Genomic DNA, 14,975 nt, shown 5'->3' with positions numbered 1-14,975 from the left:
CAAATGCTATCAAGAAGAGTTTAAAAAAGCAACCGGAATACTTTTTAACCTCTATCAAGTACAAATATTTATATTTTATTACAGAAAGTAAAAAACAATCAAGTCATTCAACTGCAGCTCTTAAAACCACAAGTCTCTAGTTTATTTATGAGAATCAATGACTAGAAGACAAAGAATCATGTGCTCTGACACCTAAGAAACTTCTTCAACTCAGCTAAAATAAAAGGCCCAGTAAATCAAGAAGAAAGATACTTTCTACCTGCTGTGTCACAGGATGATCTCAATGTGCTATGCATTTCCATTTATGCTTAATTATAAATAACAGGAGGGAGGAATTTCCCACCATAGGAAGCAGATGGGGGGAGGTGAAGGAGACAAAGTTTAAAGGTGATAACTAGAGAACTGAGCCAGAGAGGCTGAAATTAATGCAAAGAACAAGCTCCCTTGTCTAAATGGAGAAATAGCATCCCAGGATGAATTAGCAAGATGAGCTGGAAAGCAGTTGCTTTGCAGCTGATTAAAACTTTGTTTAACTTCCATTTGCAAAGGCTGGATGGTCAGAAACGTTAGTCATGGAAGAAGGTAAACAATGATGTTTGGACCACCCTTTATCTTTTTTTGTTGTTTTATTGAACAGGCAGCCTCTCTTTTTTCAGGATAAGATCTCAGAGAAATTCAGATGTTGTCTTCTTACCTGAGTATTTGGCTGGACAGAAACTGCCTGATAGAACAGATGAAGTAATTCATATGCTGTGCAAAGAGGGGAGCAAGAGTAGAAAATGCAGGAGCATTGCAACCATGGAGCAATGCAACGGCGTACAATGACCCGTTTGAGAGAAGTAACTGTTTTAGCCTTTAGTGATTGTTAAAAATACTTCAACAGGATCTGAGAAAGGGGGAAATAAAGGAGAAACCATGTCAGAGACATCTACTGTAGCTGAGTAGGGAAGAGCTTATCTTCTACCCAATGATTTTTCTCCATTTCTCTAACTTTACTTATAGTCTTATGAACATTTTTTTCCAATTGTAGTAGCTGGAAATTGTACTTTCTTGGTTATTAATACCAAGAACATGAAAGCAGGCCTTATTCCATGTCATCAGGCACAAAGTTTTGAGAAGATATTTGGCCAAGTAGAATATACATCAAAGACTGAGGGGTTTAAGATTTAGAGTAAGCTCTATACGTATCTGCACATCTCAGTGGAATCCCAACTCATGTTGAACATGCATATTTAGGTTACCATTTCTGGGAGCTTCTTACTTTGCTTACTGGAATATGTGGACCTACAATATGGAAAAACACATGTTCAAATCCATTTGCATTCAGGAAAGTTCCATTTGATTTGATGACACAAGTTCGTATTTAAATATTCAGCACGTACATAAAAAGCTTTCCTAAACAATGAGGATTTTTTGAATGAGAGGTAGAACTGTTGCTGCTACTAGGGATTATAACTTTGAGAATTCTTTTTTTTTTTTGGTCAGTGGGCAGATGTTGGGTAGATACTGAGCACATAACAGATGACAGAAGGATGCAGCGAACTTCTGGACTCCGGTCTTGCTGTGTACTACCTCCCCTGTTGCCATGTCAAGTTTCTGTCTGCTAAGAAGGGAAGAGGACCACGTGAGGAGGTGAATCAAGGGTTAAGAAGGACAGGTAAGAGTACCAAGCACATCTCACTAGAAAACTAGCAAAGAATGCAAGGCCCATCCCTAAACTGGAGAGAATACTTTAGTGATAGCATTGTGAGACAAGAGAGGTGTGGAAGAAGAGCCAATGTTAACCTTGCAGTGCCCATTGTACAAAATAAGATCTTTGAAATCAATTTGGCAACATCTCCGAAGTCACTTTTCAGTTCATGCCCTTCACTATATTAAGAAGAATCTAAATTAGCCAAAGAGCTTTCTCAATACAGGACTTCTATTTATTCATAAAAGTTCAGGAAAAAAGCTTCACCCCATTAAATTATCTTGTTTATGAAAATATTGTGTAAAATGGAGCCGTTTAAAAGGCTCCAAAAAAAGTTTACAAGGGACCCAAATACACAGCCACTTTGGTATCAAAGGCTTTCAAAAGACAACTCTCCTGAAATTTTACAGCAGGGTAGACTGACTTCATCACATCCAATGGTTAATGCATAGATATACTTTGTTCAAGTCCATGGGGAAAAAAAAAAAAAAAAAAAAGGAATAAAGGAATTTTGGTGCTTGTCCTGCGTCACTGGTTGTTAGAGATAGTAAAAGAAACTTTGTAATGGAGGGTTGCACAGATCTATGCCTTGAAATATAAGACCTTGACAGGGCTTTGCCTTACATTTTGTTAAATGCCTCCTTATTTATTGCAAGACTCCAAGCAAACCAATGGATGCAAAAACAACATTACTTCCACTGAGCTTTTTTAGCAACAGGAAACTAAGTTCACCTGACTTTATTTGAGGGTTCGGCTCTTACATTGTATGATGAGTTTTCTGTGTTCCTCCCGTGAGTCTTCCATAGTATAGAGGGTTTGTTTGGTAATGCTGTTCAGATCCACGTTCCTCCAGTCTTCCAGCATTTGAAACGTGATGTCTGCACTGTGGATCACTGTTCTTGATGCCTGTAATCCAATCCAATCTATTCATTATTTCATGGTTTATTAGATTAAAAAATAAGTGTTATCCCCTTTTACACTTCCTTGGCTAGGTTTGCTAAATTGGACCTCATGGACCCCTATCCACCAGATTGGTATCTTATGCCTGTTACAGGGCCCTCTTACCACAGAGAACTCCCCAGTCATTTTGCCTGTTTCAATCAACTGCAATTGTTTTGCTCGTCCACCACAAATCCAAAAAAGCAACCCTCACTTGCACTCCTCAATCTACAAAAAATATAAATCTGTTGGCTTCTTAACCAGTTTCAGTTCAAAACCAACAGGAAAAATCAAGCGAAAATCAAACAAACCCCATATAGGTTTGCAACCTGCCCCATCCCAGACTATGAAGACTCCCATTCTTCCCTCAGCTACAAGAAAAGGCTGAAGATTGTTTGCCCCTGCATCAGATCCACCTTTTGTCTGGTTGAGACAGAGTTCTGCTGCTGATAATGGGGAGGATGGGATGGATGATAGGAAAGGAAGTGACACAGAATGCAGAAGCATCTTCCTGTGGGTTTTTTGACTCTCAGAGTTAACTTGGGGTGCTGGATATACCTTTCAAATGTGGATCTTTAAATGTGATAGGGAAAACAAACTGTCTGCTTCAATACATGTATGAAACCTCAACGAATTCAATGCATCCTCCACCCATTTTATACCACACAGAATTTGGCCTCAAGATTTTTTGATAGGTAATTGTAATCTAAACTGAATGGTGAAAAGCAAATACTTCAGGGTATTTTCTTATGTTCACCTGCTATGGTTGCAATAATATTTCTGTTTAAAATTTCAGTGATATATTTAATTATTTATTTTTATTTTTATTTCTATTTTTACTAATTTCCATCTGAAATTTATTATAATAATTAAATAGACTTTGAAGTTTTTGTCAGGCATATAGAAATATTTCTGCTTTGTTAATAGGCCTAATCCAAGCCCTGATGAAACCAATGAAACATCTCTTATATAATCCATGGCAATGAACCAACTCTTCAAACCAAATTCTAAATTTGTTTCTTTTTTTTTTTTTCTGCTGAGTTTAATGATCAGAGGTTGCCAGTTGTCTAGCAAAACATTTTTGCTGATTATTTTCTGATTCTGTAGAGATGGTCGTAATAATCGTGGAGACAAACTGCTAACATGATCTCTTCCTGAGTAAAGTTCAGATTGTCAATTTATTAAATTATTTTAAAAGTCAGTAAAAATGTCATTCTGCAAACTCAAGTAACTGAAATATTTACTTGGCAGAGATGATTTAGTGATGTCTGTCGCCGGAGTATTTGTGAGAATCTTCTGGACACTATGGGAAAGAAAAGATACATATTTACATACTGTGCTAAATAAAGAAAAACATCTCTGAAAATACTGAATTAAAATCAGAACAAAAAAAATATATCCAGTTTCTTACATACAATTGTGGCAGTATGTATCCAGTTTTAACTTAGCTTAAGCCTTGACCTAAAACCTTAAATCTAGTTACTAAAACAATTTTACAGAGGCATATTACAAGTGATGATTTATAGATGCTGTGAATAATGAGATGACAAGAGAAATGTAGAGGACAATGGAAGAGCTTCACTTGTTCAGCATAACAAATTTTCTCTTGAAACACAAAGGAACTGAAAACCAGAAAGACAGGACTATTTAACAGGAAGAAAAATGTTGGTGCAAGAACGAGTGGGCATAAGGTAATGATAGTGACATTATATTTGAAAATTGGAAAAGTTTCTTAAGTCTTACTGCAAACAGGTTTTGGGGAAGTCTTCTGACTGGATCAGTAGGAGCTAAAATCTTAAAAAGTTTCAGGTAAAGTTTGATCAAAGCTTCTGAAAGAGATTACATGATGACTAACATGCTATGGCAAAAGAGGGCCCAGGAGGTACTTGCCAGTTCTCCACTCTTATTTTAGCTTTTTCCAAGAGGATATGGGCCTTGTATTAAGATACATCCTGTACTTGGAAAATGGGCTTTTAAAATGTTTTGTTGACTATCTTTTGTCTGAAACCTGTGACTTAAGAGCTGCAAATATTACCGAGGCTTGCAGTTACTTCTGTTGGTACTTCCATTGGCTATATACACTTTCACAAATTCTGATCAGGAGGTTGAATCAGATGATCTGATTGCAGAAGGGACAAAGTCTCATGTATATACCACGATGCACTCAAGATTTTCCTTATGATAAAATCACAGAAGGCCCGCTGATCTGTCCAAACAGGCCTTAGATGTAGCGACAGAGTAGGTGTTCCTATACTGTACAGAGAGGCACTTAAAGAGTACAGTTCAATAATGACTGGAAAAAGCATCCTCTCTCTCTCTCTCTCTCTCTCCCTCCAAGACTGGAAACAATTTTACTGTTGCAGATTCTTGATATTTTTGAACTGACAAAGATAAAATAAAGCATATTCTCAGCTCTGACTTTCTGTAACTTTTAAAATGAATTAACAAACAACATTCAACAAACTAGAATGAGTTATACTAACTTACATTCTGAGTGTTCTCTGTAAAATATAATTCTAATTTTCTGTGCTGATCAAAATACTTAATCCTTCTCCTAAATTAGTTTTTTTTTTTTTTTTTTTTTTCTCCTCCCTTTAACTTTGTGGTGTGGAATTTAGTGCTCATGAAAGGCAAAGAATTGAGAGCCGTGAAATAAAGCAGGCTTTATCAATAGGTGATGTGCACTGCAGGCATCTACAAAGCACGTCTGAATAGGACTAGTGCCCTTTCCTGTGGTGACAGGGTAATTTGATCTCCTTCATTTTTAACTCTGGCACTTTTTTGAGCAAGGGCCTCAAGCTGTATTCAAATTGTGCTAGCCTAAAGGTTTGTTTAATAATTTTCTTTGCCTAATATCATCGCTAATGTTTGCTTACTATCAACAAAATTAATTTCTTATCAAAACTCACAAGAAAGGAAAAGTAATTCTTCTCGCTTTGAGCCGTGCCTCATTTCACTAAATGGAACTGGTTTTCAGGACCAAGTGGCGATTGTAAGTGAATGCAAGATTTTTACAGTGTCAGTTTTTAATTCTTAAAAGAACACTAGTTGTACTTGCAATTAATTTGTCATCAATAAAAATTACATACTTCCCAGATTAATAGGAGAGATTTGTCAATACATACATTCAAATTTGATATTTCGTAGGTTTTCTGGCAAGTCATGAAGAGCTACTTTCAGCCACTCATCCAGTTGCTTTGCAAACTTTCGGATCACCTGCGTCAAACTGAAAAGAGAAATCACTACATCAAAGCACTTACTCCATGCTTTATACTATAAAATCTGAAAACATGTAAAGACTATGGGTCAGTTATTGACACCTCATTATTTTGCAGAGTTGCTGAACATATTTTGGTCTGTAGGCGTGAAGAAAAGCTTCTGAAACTATTTCAAGGAAAAGAAAAAACATAGCACCACACTGAAAAGCTCAAAAAGCATCAAAGTCTCTGTACTGCACTATACTGATGCTTGTAAATGGTATTTTAGCTTGAAATAAAAGTAATTCTTGTAATACACTGTACAAAAAAAAAAAAATCACAATTCTTTAAAGAAGACAATAGAACAAGCTTTGGATTTCAGGTCAGCTGTGCCCATATTTATACAAATGGACACAGGGATGTGTAAGTGAAGCAGTAACCAGCTATGCTGCAGGCTGAAGCCAGCAAGTGGGTGGCAGTGATGGGCAGGACCAAGTGCAGGGGTGATGCAGGACCTGCCTGCTTAGCTGTACAGAGGACAAAAAATTTCCCAGACAGATGAGATTTCCCTCTTCTTCCTTATAACTCTTTCTTGGATGGCCCCATCATTTCCTTCTAAACTTGGAGGCAAGTTCACTCTGCCCTTCTTCTTGTAAATTGCTCAGTATAAAATGACAGTTTCCAGAAAAAACTCATGGTATGATGGAGGGGAACGCAACAGTTGTTTCTGCCAGTCTGAGCGGCACTGCCTCTAGCAATGCTCGAGATACATAAACAACAGAAAGATGCAAGGAGCTTTCCTTCTTTCTGCCAGGTAGATTTTTCTGTTTGCACTCCTAACATACATTGCACTGAAGACATAGGTGGTAAAATAACTGTGGCCCACAGGCCTTTTCTGCTCCATACAGACACCTAGCAGGACAGGGGATGGATGACAACTGCTGCACCCACTAATTTTTTTTTTTTTTGTACAGCCAACATTCATTCCCAGGAAGTCCTTCAGGATTCTGGCTGAGTCAGCAAGATTTCGTTCAGGAACTTCCATTGCAATGAGACCCTTCTTCACCCCCCCCAGTGCAGGCTATGGCTTAATAGCCACAATCTGGCCCTTTATATGCATTACAAAAGTCTATATTCACACTCAAGTCTCTCCTTATTTGCTATGAAAGAACTAAGCAGCTTGAGAAAAGGACTGCTGTTCTGTTTAATCCTTCCAATGAAATAGATTTTTAGGGGGGTGAGGGGCAAAGCCTGTAAAAACGTACATGTCTTATCAAGGAAAGCCCATGCTTACAACAGGTTTCTCATGGAAAAAACACTTTGCCTGTACTTTAGCAGTCATACAGTGTGAACGAAGCTCACCAGTTTAGGAGAGCAGAATGACATCTTAAATACACTTGCTGTATTTAAATCTTGAAGACCAAATATACAACACCAACAACAAACTCTTAGAGCAATAAACAAATTTCGCAACCTCAGAAAATCATCAGTCAAACAACGCTAAAGGTGAATACAGACATTTAGAAAAAGAAAGTTTCCTTATGCTTATATTAGGAAAATCAAATGGGTGAACATGTTGACAGTCACACTTTGCAGCGATTACACTTTTTGCTGTGAAATGTTGATCTCTGTTCTGTTTTATCTATATAATTGAGACTTCCTGGACTCAGATGAGTCCAGGTAGTGAGAGAATAGATGAGATCTACCAGGTGGATTGTAGAAGAAAATTGAGTTTTGAAACAAAGGGCTCAAATACTTGTTAATATTAATAAAGTGATCTTAAAATAAGCATGCAACTGTTCATCATAGCATAGCATTTAAATTAATCCAGGATGTCTGAGACTTCACAAGTATGATCTTCATATTTTCTGCTCTTGGCAAGCAGAATAACAGTTGGGTTCCAGGAGTGTAAACAGAGACAAGTGCTTCGGCTGCAGTGCTGGAATATGCATGGGAATATTTACAAACAGAGCAGCCAGGCCAGCTCCTATTGTCACTGTTATTTAGCGTCCTGTTATGTTGCTACACCAGACTAGCAGAAAAGTGTCTGAAACTTTCAGAAAACAGGAATGTGGCATTCTGCAGCCCGCAGGCTTCTGATATTCCCTGAAAGTTGGGACATGACTAACGTCTTGATGTTAATAAACAAAGAAAGTGTTATCTTTCGTCACACAAAATGTCACACTTTTCACAATACAAATGTTAAAATATAAACATTTTTTCACAAATCTGTCAGCTGTTCAGCTCTGTTGAATTGACACTGAGACTTAAACAGGAAACAGGTGGCAACAAGTAGCTTTCTGAGAACTGCTGTCATTTGTATGGAAAAGACATACAACAAAGACAACTGAGCTAGAAGTGGTCAGTGCTGCTAATTATACTGACCTGTCGGGTAATGCTTGCAGTACCGTTGGCATCAAAACTCCAGAAATTGCTTTGTACAGGATCGAGTCGCAAACTCCGACTATATTCACTACAGTTGAAGAACCCAGTACAGGCAGCATATGAGGAGGCATCCCTTGCCAAAAGTGCAGAAGAAAACTTTGAACCTGCAATCATGAGAAGAAGCAGGGATGTTTCAGTGACAACAACCAAAGGCCACAAACACACTTCTTAATTGACCCTGTTTATATAGAGCTTGTTTCAGCCCCACAGCTAGACTGATGGTACACAACACAGGCAAGGTTAAGTTAAAACCTTTCACACACAATCTGTCTTGATATACGTAACCGCACTAGGTGCAGTAAGAAATATTTGTCATTTACATATTTTTGCTTCTCAGTCCCTTCCCCATCATTGATCTTAACAAACAGATTCCCTAGCAAAATATAATATCCTGCTCTTAAGAAAGTGTTCAGAGGCTGATCCAGCAAAACTTCCTGTATATGTGAATGAATCAATTGGCTTGGAGTGAAGGGAAGGGAGGTTTGTTTGGTTTTCCCTAAGCTGTATGTCGGATTTAATAATTATATTAAACTTCTCGGTTCCCATTTAAACATGGCTAGGAGTAAATCTGGGAGACACATTAGAAAATGTGAAAAAATGTAAAGTAATACTAAAAAAAATAGTTCTCTCTCATGAAAGCACCTAGCCTGGGTGCAATGACTTAAAAGAGCTGCAGATTTAAATCCAAATAATGTGAAAATTAAGCAGTGAGATGGGAAAAAGGAGGGAATTCCCTGCCATTGTTCAGAAGGCAGTCAAAAGACCCATTTCCTTTGACTTTTTCCAGAAGCTGTGTTATATTTGAATCAGGCCCTCAGCACCTCTACAGTCAGATTTGCTTTCCCAGAAAAGAGGCCTTCTTCACATGTGATACAAAAATTCTTATGTTCCAGTAATGTTTGATATTTGCAGTCATTCTGCTGTAATTATAGGGCTGCATGCATGCACTGCCAGAAAACCTTCAGATTCAGTCAGATATCCAGCAGGAACAAATCTTATCCATCTCTAATGGATCGTATCAACTGCTGAGCAGTGTGTGTGTTCCTAGCTGTACTACACTACAACTGGGGAATTAGAAACTTGAGCTACAGGTTTATCGGGGTGTCTGGGGGGCTTTAGGTCTCCCAACTCCTTTTCCATTGTTAACAGACCAGTAGAACCATTTTGGAACCAAGTTGGCTGTGGCACCTGCCCTGTGTTTGTGCTGAACACTCGGAGCAATTTCTTCAGACAGAGCTTAGTTCAAACACAAAGCTTGGAAGAGTGGTGATGGACACACTTTATGCATTGTAAGAACTGGATTGTCCAACATCTTGTAAGGCGATATTGCTACCTTAATCCTGATGGAGAGACAAAAACATTCCCACTGCTTTCATTCCTCTAACTCGCATCATGTTATAAGTGAGATTTAACGCTATCACTGACATACTATGTACTCAAGTATAGCTATTGTTCATTATTCATGAAAAGGATTAGCCACCATAAAACCATAAGGTTGTAATATCATATTCAAAATAAGCTCTCAGATCCATTAATACCTCACGTATCATTAAGCTACAACTGCAGCTTCTAACCATACCTCATCAAAGTTTGCTCTTATTACAGTGTCTAGTATCCTCTGACAGTGAGTTCTATACATCATAATAAAGGTAGAAACCTGAAAAAGAATGAGAGGGAGACACACAAAAGATCATTTTACTTTAAGAAACCTGCTTTTAAAACTATAAGAATATAGAGCACAAAAAAGTAAGATTTTTCTTATCTTACCTATGCACAATTGCAAAAATAATGAAATCAGACTATAGTTAGATTAGCTTTAAGATGAGTTTTCTTCTTAAAAGTAAATTCTCCCTTTGAATTCATGGATTTTTCTATGTCAATGGGGATTCTTCAAATGTAAGAGGAGCAAAAAGCCTCAGTGAGATCAAAGACGAGAATGTGGCCCTAATTAGGACATAAAGAACTATAAAACCCTATTCTTTTGTCCACTTTACATTGATACTACACATGTGAATAGCATCAGAAAACTAGCAAGCTCAGCCAAGAGCAGTCAGAGCACTTTTGTCATATGTGTAGATAGGATTCTCTTAATTTCCAGCCTAGAAGGATACAAAATGCATTAAGTCTCTCTCCCCTCAAGAAAGCATCAGGAATCTTTCTCAGTTTGCCAACAAATGGGTTCAGAAATTAAGGAGCTATAACATACTGCAAAAACTGAAGTCTGGGGTCTTGTTATTAGTGATTTAGTGATTAGTGATCCGGTTACCCTCAAACCTTTCCTGCTGAATGCAACATAACTTTAAAAGAAGGCTGTGCGTAGGCTTTAGACGTGTTGTACAGCTGATAGAGTCAGCTGCCTATGCTAAGGGAAGATATTTCTTACTATTATAAGAAGCAATTAAGCCTCCCATAAATAAAGTCAGAGCGTTATTAAACTCAATCTAATTTAAAGTCTTTATACATTAGATAAAGCTTTCATCCCGAGCAGGGGAAAAACAACAACAACAACAAAAAACAAGACAGGCCGAGAAAATATTTCCAAAGTGTTACCTTCTCCTCTGGCAGACTGGCTGGCAGATTTAGATCTTTGACATTTGGAAACTCTGGCAGTAATGTTCCCAGTTTGGATCGTGGTGAATACGCCACTGTCTGTTTGGTTACTTCTTTTTTTCCTGTCTCGTTGACCCAAGCGGCTCCTTTTTTAGAATACATCACATCGTAATACTGGGAGTTTTCTTTCACTGCAATTCCATAATAGTGGTACCTGATACATAGAGATGTACATTTTAAAAAGTGGATTGGTTGAAATAAAATTAAAAAAAAAAAAAAAAGATACAGGGGTAAGAGAAACTGACAACGCTAATAATTTCTACAGCAAACCAGACTGTGATAGTTTATTATTAACAAGCATTGATTCAGTAGCAGAACATTGTGGTAATACATTGATTGGGTTTTCAAATTTCTTTTCTTGTGGTAAAAGTAGCTCTCTTCAGAGTCAATAAAGCTGGCTGTTGCAGGGCAGGACAACAATGGACTTCTATTTTTTTTTCTTATTATTAAAAAAAAAAAGCATCCTAAAGCTACTTGTTGGCAGGGCTGTGCTGTGCAGCTGCTCTTTTAGTTTAGCAATAAGCAGAGGTACAGACCCTCTGGACAAGCCCTTCTGTTGTTTCAGCTCCCTGATTCTCAGACTGTTTTGATCCCCGAGCAGCACAAGTCTTCACTGCAAATGAGCTTATCAGAAATGTTTGAAAAATTGAAAACACTTTGGGGTAGGGGAAGCTTGTGCTTGAAAGCAGTGAATACTAGGAAATGTACAGTTTGAAATTATTTGCTTCATCACTTAGCATCATCTTTGGTCTTAGATCCGCAGAGGATACTGCCCAGCACCGTAACTCTGCCTGAGCAGAGCACAGTGGGAGTCGCATGGTGTGGCTGTGCTACAAGAATGGATTGGTGGCCTTATGGCACAAGTTTGAGCTATGGCTTAGCTTTATAATAGGTGTTAATGAGAGCACTGATTATCCTGTCTAGCCCTTGCATCAAAGCAGCAAAGACAATCTTATTCACTCCATAATTTCGCTAACATTCACTTCATTTTCTCAGCTGTAAGCACCACCAACACATCAGTTAAATTTTTAATGGTTAGAAAGGGCATCATAAAACTGTCTTGCTCTTGTACCTTTGATCGACCCTACTTTCCTAAAGGGGATTTTCAATGACCTTCCAGTTCTCTCCTTACAGCCTGTCAGACCGCAGTGAGACTCTCACTTCTGGATCCAGCTATGGTGGTAGGAGAGGTTACCACCTCCAGGTGTTTGTCATCCTCTCAAGGCAGTTGCTGGGGAGTGATTTCCAAGTGCCACCAGCACTTCAGTTCACTTCAGTGGGCCCTAGTTTGCTTTAGGTAAAATAATCTGGCTTTAATAAAGTCATTAATTAAAATAGTGAAAGATCAGTGTATAAATGACAGCAGCTTAAACTAAGGTGATTTTTTTTTTTCCTGTAGCAGATTCACTCATAGTCATTCACCCGCAAACCAGCACATGCCATAATCTCCAACAGAAAGTAGTGGCAAATAGCTGGAAGCCCTAATCTTGTCTACCAGCACAGATGGGCTGAGAGGCGGCCTGGGGAGCTGCAGAAACCTTCTTATATGTTGCTCCCTTACCATGCCCACTCAGGATGTTCCCTATCATCCATTAAAAATAAAAGCTATCTTGAGCTCAATATTGAACAATCCAGGCGAGATTTATTTAAAATAGCTGACGTGATATGAATGGGATTTCCTATCTTCAATACCTCAGAAAGCCACGCTATCTGCTCCAAATCTGCCCATCAGGGCTTAGACCAAAATGCATATTCCACAGCAGAAGCCAGGCTCCAGATCAGTCCTACCCTGCTACAGATAGATGACGAGACCCTCTTTCTGCCAAGCTACATGGAATATAAGAGGCTATAACACCAGATGTAGAAGTTTGGCTTTTAGCTTGACTGGTAACAAGTCCAGGTTGCAGCTCAAGTCCCCACTATGGTCTCTAGCAGCTGTCACACACGCACTGTGTGTACCAGCCATAAAGCCTACCTACATCTGCCCTGCGAGCCTCAGCAGTATGTCTGGGGCTGGGGAAGGGGAGAGGAAATGCTACTGGGAGCTACCACCACAAATTATTAAGGGAAAGGGAAAAAGGAAAAGCTCACAGCAGGCAGGACAGCAGAAGTTCTAGAGAGACTGAGAGGTTTGTACAACTTCAACAGGGGTCAGTCTCTTATATCAAGTTTCCCCTTAAATCAACTCAAGAAAGAAAAATAAGACTGAAAGACTCAGAAACGTCGTAGAATGCCACTATGCGTTATTCCCTGTCCGGTATATTTCACTTGGTAGTACACTACATAAAGGATTTCTCCAGTTAGCATCAAAATCATACAGACAGCAATAGCTAAATTAACACAGAAATTTTTCCAGACAGCTTCCTCCTTTAGCAATCGTTACATCCTACAAGGCAAAAACTCATTAGTGCAGTTCACACAGATTATTTCTTGAGCACTTCTCTGCATTCCTAACAGAAAACAAACAAGCAAAAACCACCACAACAACAAAACACCCCCTTAATACAATAAGCAAGGCTTGAAAGTTTGATCTGTAAGAGAACAACAGGCAAGCCACACAATCATTTTTGTAGTAAACAGCAGAATGTTTTTCCTTTCATGGATCCAGTACCTGCAGCACTCCTTTAAAGAAAGAATAAAATTCCCTTCACACCATATAGTTTCCATCAGCTTAAGTAACTTCTTGTGTATATAATTGGAGACTTTCAAGCTGCAGGACAGAAAGAAATCAACTTTTCTGTTTAGATGCTTTCTCATGCCTCACCTGTGGTGGAACTGTTTTTAAGCTCAGTGTGATAGAGACCATCTGCATGCTTACAGCAATAAACCCAGCTGCAAAAGAGAAAGCCTCACAACTGATGACCAAGAGTACAGTGCCACTGGAGCTCTGAACTTTGCAGTGTTATAAGGCAGCAGTGCTATAAAAAGACTGAAGGCAGAACAGTATGAAATCAGATGATCTTAACCACTTCTATGGCCAAATTTCCTTGGCAGTAGCAACGAAGGGGAATGAAAATCATTGACTGGCAGCAATTGGTCAGCACAGTTGGTGATAAAGGGACTGAAGTGTTAAAGCATAAAGTAATTTATTTACATAATTTTTAACTGGAATGCATCAGATGTTTCTGAAAACAAAACCAGAGCTCAGTTATAGCTGTGCTGGGTCTAGCAAGGAGTGTATTTATTGTGAAGAAGTACACTATGCAGGTAATGCTGTAGATGTGTTTATACCTCTCCTCTTCAATGGATCAAATGATTCCTTCGTATGCCATAATAATTGGAGTGTTAACTACTGATGTAGTTATCATCTTTTGGACCAGAAGACTTCAATTTTATACCTACTGAGGCTGTGAAATATGAGCGACCATGTATGATCTCCCTCACAGGGGAGAGCAGGGACTATCAGGGACCAAGAATTTTGCAGCGCAGTTCATAGAAACTCCCTGCTTCCTAAACAGGGATCAGAACTACTGCAAAGATGGCATGAGAAGAGTATGTGACCTGAAAGCCACTCTGAGAGGCATCCAGGTTAGGGGAAAAAATGCAAGAGCTGTTAAGTCTCACTGATTCTTAGCCTCATTGAGAGCAAAGAGACATCGCTTTTACAGACACAAGACACCTTTGGTCAGTTGATCAAAGGCATCTTGCCCCTGTGAGAGACTCCTAGAGCTGCAGGAGGAGTGAATCTGAATCTATTTCTCTTTCTGGAATTATGATGAACTGTTTGCAGAGGTACCATCTTTTGGATAAGGCAATAAATTAATTCTTTGATCACGTAAAGATACTTACAGCAAAAAACGGTCATGAAATCCAGGTTTATGGTCAATTTCAGTTTAGACCAATGTATAATTCTACCTAAAACCCACATAGCGTTCTGCCACTTACCCTCTAAACTGAAACATGATGTTAACCAGCTGTCATTTCCCAGCCTCCAACAGTAGCTCTACTAGTGCTAGGTGTGAATGCCCTTTATGTTGTGTAAAGTGAGTTGAGAAGAATTATAGGAACAACATGGAAAATATTGGCAATGAAATCAGTAAAAGATCTCCATTAGACTACCCACACAGGACTATCACTGCTGAATCAATAAGACA

General features: G+C 38.6%; 1 protein-coding gene across 1 annotated transcript in view; it reads right to left on the bottom strand.

Annotated features, from left to right (window-relative positions):
• The window catches only part of RFX4 (regulatory factor X4), a gene marked incomplete at both ends in the record, with an annotated part of 91,727 nt that overhangs the window by 35,582 nt on the left and 41,170 nt on the right, over nucleotides 1-14,975 (bottom strand). Inside the window, 6 exons of the mRNA XM_084290303.1 lie at nucleotides 2,452-2,596; nucleotides 3,874-3,932; nucleotides 5,755-5,855; nucleotides 8,212-8,375; nucleotides 9,851-9,928; nucleotides 10,822-11,035. Coding sequence (XP_084146429.1) covers nucleotides 2,452-2,596; nucleotides 3,874-3,932; nucleotides 5,755-5,855; nucleotides 8,212-8,375; nucleotides 9,851-9,928; nucleotides 10,822-11,035 — 761 coding nt within the window. The remainder of the gene's footprint in view (nucleotides 1-2,451; nucleotides 2,597-3,873; nucleotides 3,933-5,754; nucleotides 5,856-8,211; nucleotides 8,376-9,850; nucleotides 9,929-10,821; nucleotides 11,036-14,975) is intronic.

Source organism: Netta rufina (genome assembly GCF_964035555.1).
Source record: "Netta rufina genome assembly, chromosome: 1".
In the NCBI taxonomy this organism is placed as follows: Eukaryota; Metazoa; Chordata; class Aves; order Anseriformes; family Anatidae; genus Netta; species Netta rufina.
The sequence above is the reverse complement of the archived record's forward strand: the minus strand, read 5'-3'. Positions and strand labels throughout refer to the sequence as shown.